Source organism: Littorina saxatilis, linkage group LG2 (assembly GCF_037325665.1).
Source record: "Littorina saxatilis isolate snail1 linkage group LG2, US_GU_Lsax_2.0, whole genome shotgun sequence".
In the NCBI taxonomy this organism is placed as follows: Eukaryota; Metazoa; Mollusca; class Gastropoda; order Littorinimorpha; family Littorinidae; genus Littorina; species Littorina saxatilis.
In genome coordinates this window covers 32,368,810-32,371,309 of record NC_090246.1, presented here as the reverse complement: position 1 = coordinate 32,371,309, position 2,500 = coordinate 32,368,810, and the positions used below count along the sequence as shown (strand labels likewise).

The 2,500-nt window shown below is 41.2% G+C and overlaps 1 protein-coding gene across 1 annotated transcript in view; it reads left to right on the top strand.

Moving 5' to 3' along the window:
• The window catches only part of LOC138958779 (guanylate cyclase 32E-like), a 208,202-nt gene that overhangs the window by 146,045 nt on the left and 59,657 nt on the right, over nt 1-2,500 (top strand). The window contains exon 6 of the mRNA XM_070330071.1: nt 248-383. Coding sequence (XP_070186172.1) covers nt 248-383 — 136 coding nt within the window. The remainder of the gene's footprint in view (nt 1-247; nt 384-2,500) is intronic.

Here is a 2,500-nt window from a genome sequence, read left to right as displayed (position 1 = left end):
ACAAACGTCGAAACATTACCCAGAACCTCGATCCATGGACCGTTAAAACGGACGAACAAGATACATAGTTAGTTAGTTAGTTAGCTGTTGCTTTTCGGGTCCAGCGGACCAGAATAGGCCAAATCAGGACCCAACAAGATGCATAAAAGACAAATAGTAACAATTAAAAGATGAACACATAGCGTCAGTCGTTGGATTGATTCCTTCATTTGGACCAAACGTACGACTTGTTTTGTTTTTGTTGTAGATTACGGACTACGCAGCCTACCTGTACGATGCAGTATTGCTGTATGCAAAGGCGGTAAGGCTGGTGATTGATGACGGAGGGAACGTCAGGAACGGGACCGCTATTATCAACAAGATCCGGGGAAGGTCTTACAAAAGTAAGAGTGGATTGCTTCAATCGTGACATTGTGTTGGATACTGTTGTATATCTGTCACATGTCTCCATAACTCTAACCCTGATATATGCATATGTCACACGCATTCCTTCTTTGCCACTACTAAAGCAAACGTGTGCAAGATTGTATGTTACACGCTTTGATGCCGAAATTATGCATTTATTTCTGAAAAATGTTACCTTCACATACATTCAGTCACTACCTTAAACACTTATGTTTTCAGTATTCATTTCCAGTGATCACGAACGTAGAAAAATGGGAATCAAAGCGTTGTTGTGCATTCTGAATAGTGTGCCAACAGGCCTTGGTCAGTCAATCACGTTTTATCTGTGTACTAAGTTAAAAAAACAAAGGAACACTGTACTCACCAATACAAGAACGAGACAAGAGAGTTCTTGTATTGGTGAGTACAGTATTCCTTTGTTTTTAAACTTTGTTCATCTTACCACAGTCACTTCGTTGTTTAGATTTTTTTGTGTGTACTAAGTGTTTGACGGAAAAAGAATAACACCAACCCCGTTCTCTTGTATATAACTGAAAGCCACATTTTCATCTTCAGTTCAATTTCTGTTTTCAAAAGCTTCGTCAACTTTCCACTTACACGACAAGCTCCCTTTACCAAGCTTCAATTAAGAACCCTGAATACGAAAGGTCAAAACAAAACAATAGGTACTACTTTCACTATCGTCGTCTGCAACGAAAACCGAAAATGGCGAAACGCTTTGCTACGTACACAGAGGACGAAATTTCAAAGAAAAGATCGAACCTTACACCTGTGACTAGAAAAAGTTGCATAGACAGTTCCGTGCGGATCTCACCACGTATCAACGTACATCTGATGCTCAGGACCTACAGATAGGTGACGCTTTGGCGATTGAGGCTTCGTCTTCAGCTCTAACACGCACCCAGACAGTCAGGCAGGTCTAATCTGCATCAGCGGTGTTGGAACGTTTTGATTTAGAAACACTCAAATGTTACTTCGACGAGATAAACGAACCAAAAGTCAAAAGACAGTGTGCCCCAAATTCGGAAAATATTCTTTCAAAACGGCACTGTAAAAACCATCAACATCACTGTGAGAAAATAAACAATACAAACACAACCAGTTCCCCTGTGGAACATTTCGGGTGGCCTTTCCCACGACCTGACCTACAAAAATCCTCCGTGTTCGTTCGCGCTTTGCATTCAATCTGTGTTAGTGCGCGTGTGTGTTTGTGTGTTTAGCTTTCGTTGGTATGTGCTGTTTGGTTCAAAATAAGTTTATCTTTTTACATTGAAAGATTCAGAAATGTTGGTTGATACTTTGTTGAATGCATTCAACCAGAAAAGACATGAAACGCATTGAATCTATCTTCTGCGCGCATGCGTGTGTAGGGTATGTGTAAAAGGGCAATCGTGTTTTTCAGTCTTGTTTTGTGCCTGTTATTTCGTCCCCCAAAACCCATTTTTGTCTTTCTATGCCTATGCTGTGAGACATAATCGCTATTACGAGTTAGTCGTGTGACAGAGAGTTTTCTTGCACACTCGACTGCTGCTGTCTCACTTCGGCTACGCCGTCGTGAGATATCTACAGTCTCGTGTGCAAGAAAACTCTGTCACACGACTAACTCGTAATAGCGGGTAATATCTGTAACATGTCACATGTCACATGTCACATGTCAGTGCTTCGTTTAGTATTTTGTCTATGGATCTCGATCTGATAAGTCTTCCTACATAATTCCTTTCTAAATGAGATTGTGTTTTTTTCCGTAATTGTGTTGAATCTGTTTGTATTTGTATACGTATAAGACTGCATTTGTGTACGTGCGTGCGTGCGTGCGTGCGTGCGTGCGTGCGTGCGTGCGTGCGTGCGTGCGTGCGTGCGTGCGTGCGTACATCTGATATATTATGTTTGTGTAAGTATGCATATGTGTTTCTGTGTGTGTTTGATCGTGTGGTTTGTTTAAATGTCTGTCTGTTAGCCTGTGTGGACGTCTTCGCTGGTGTTATCTCTTCCTCTCTGTGCGTGTTGCCTTTGAGGTTTTTTTAAAACGATCAATCTAATTGCATTCCGTTTCTTTTTGGTAATAGTTGATTTCACAGTGACGATGCCATCTTAT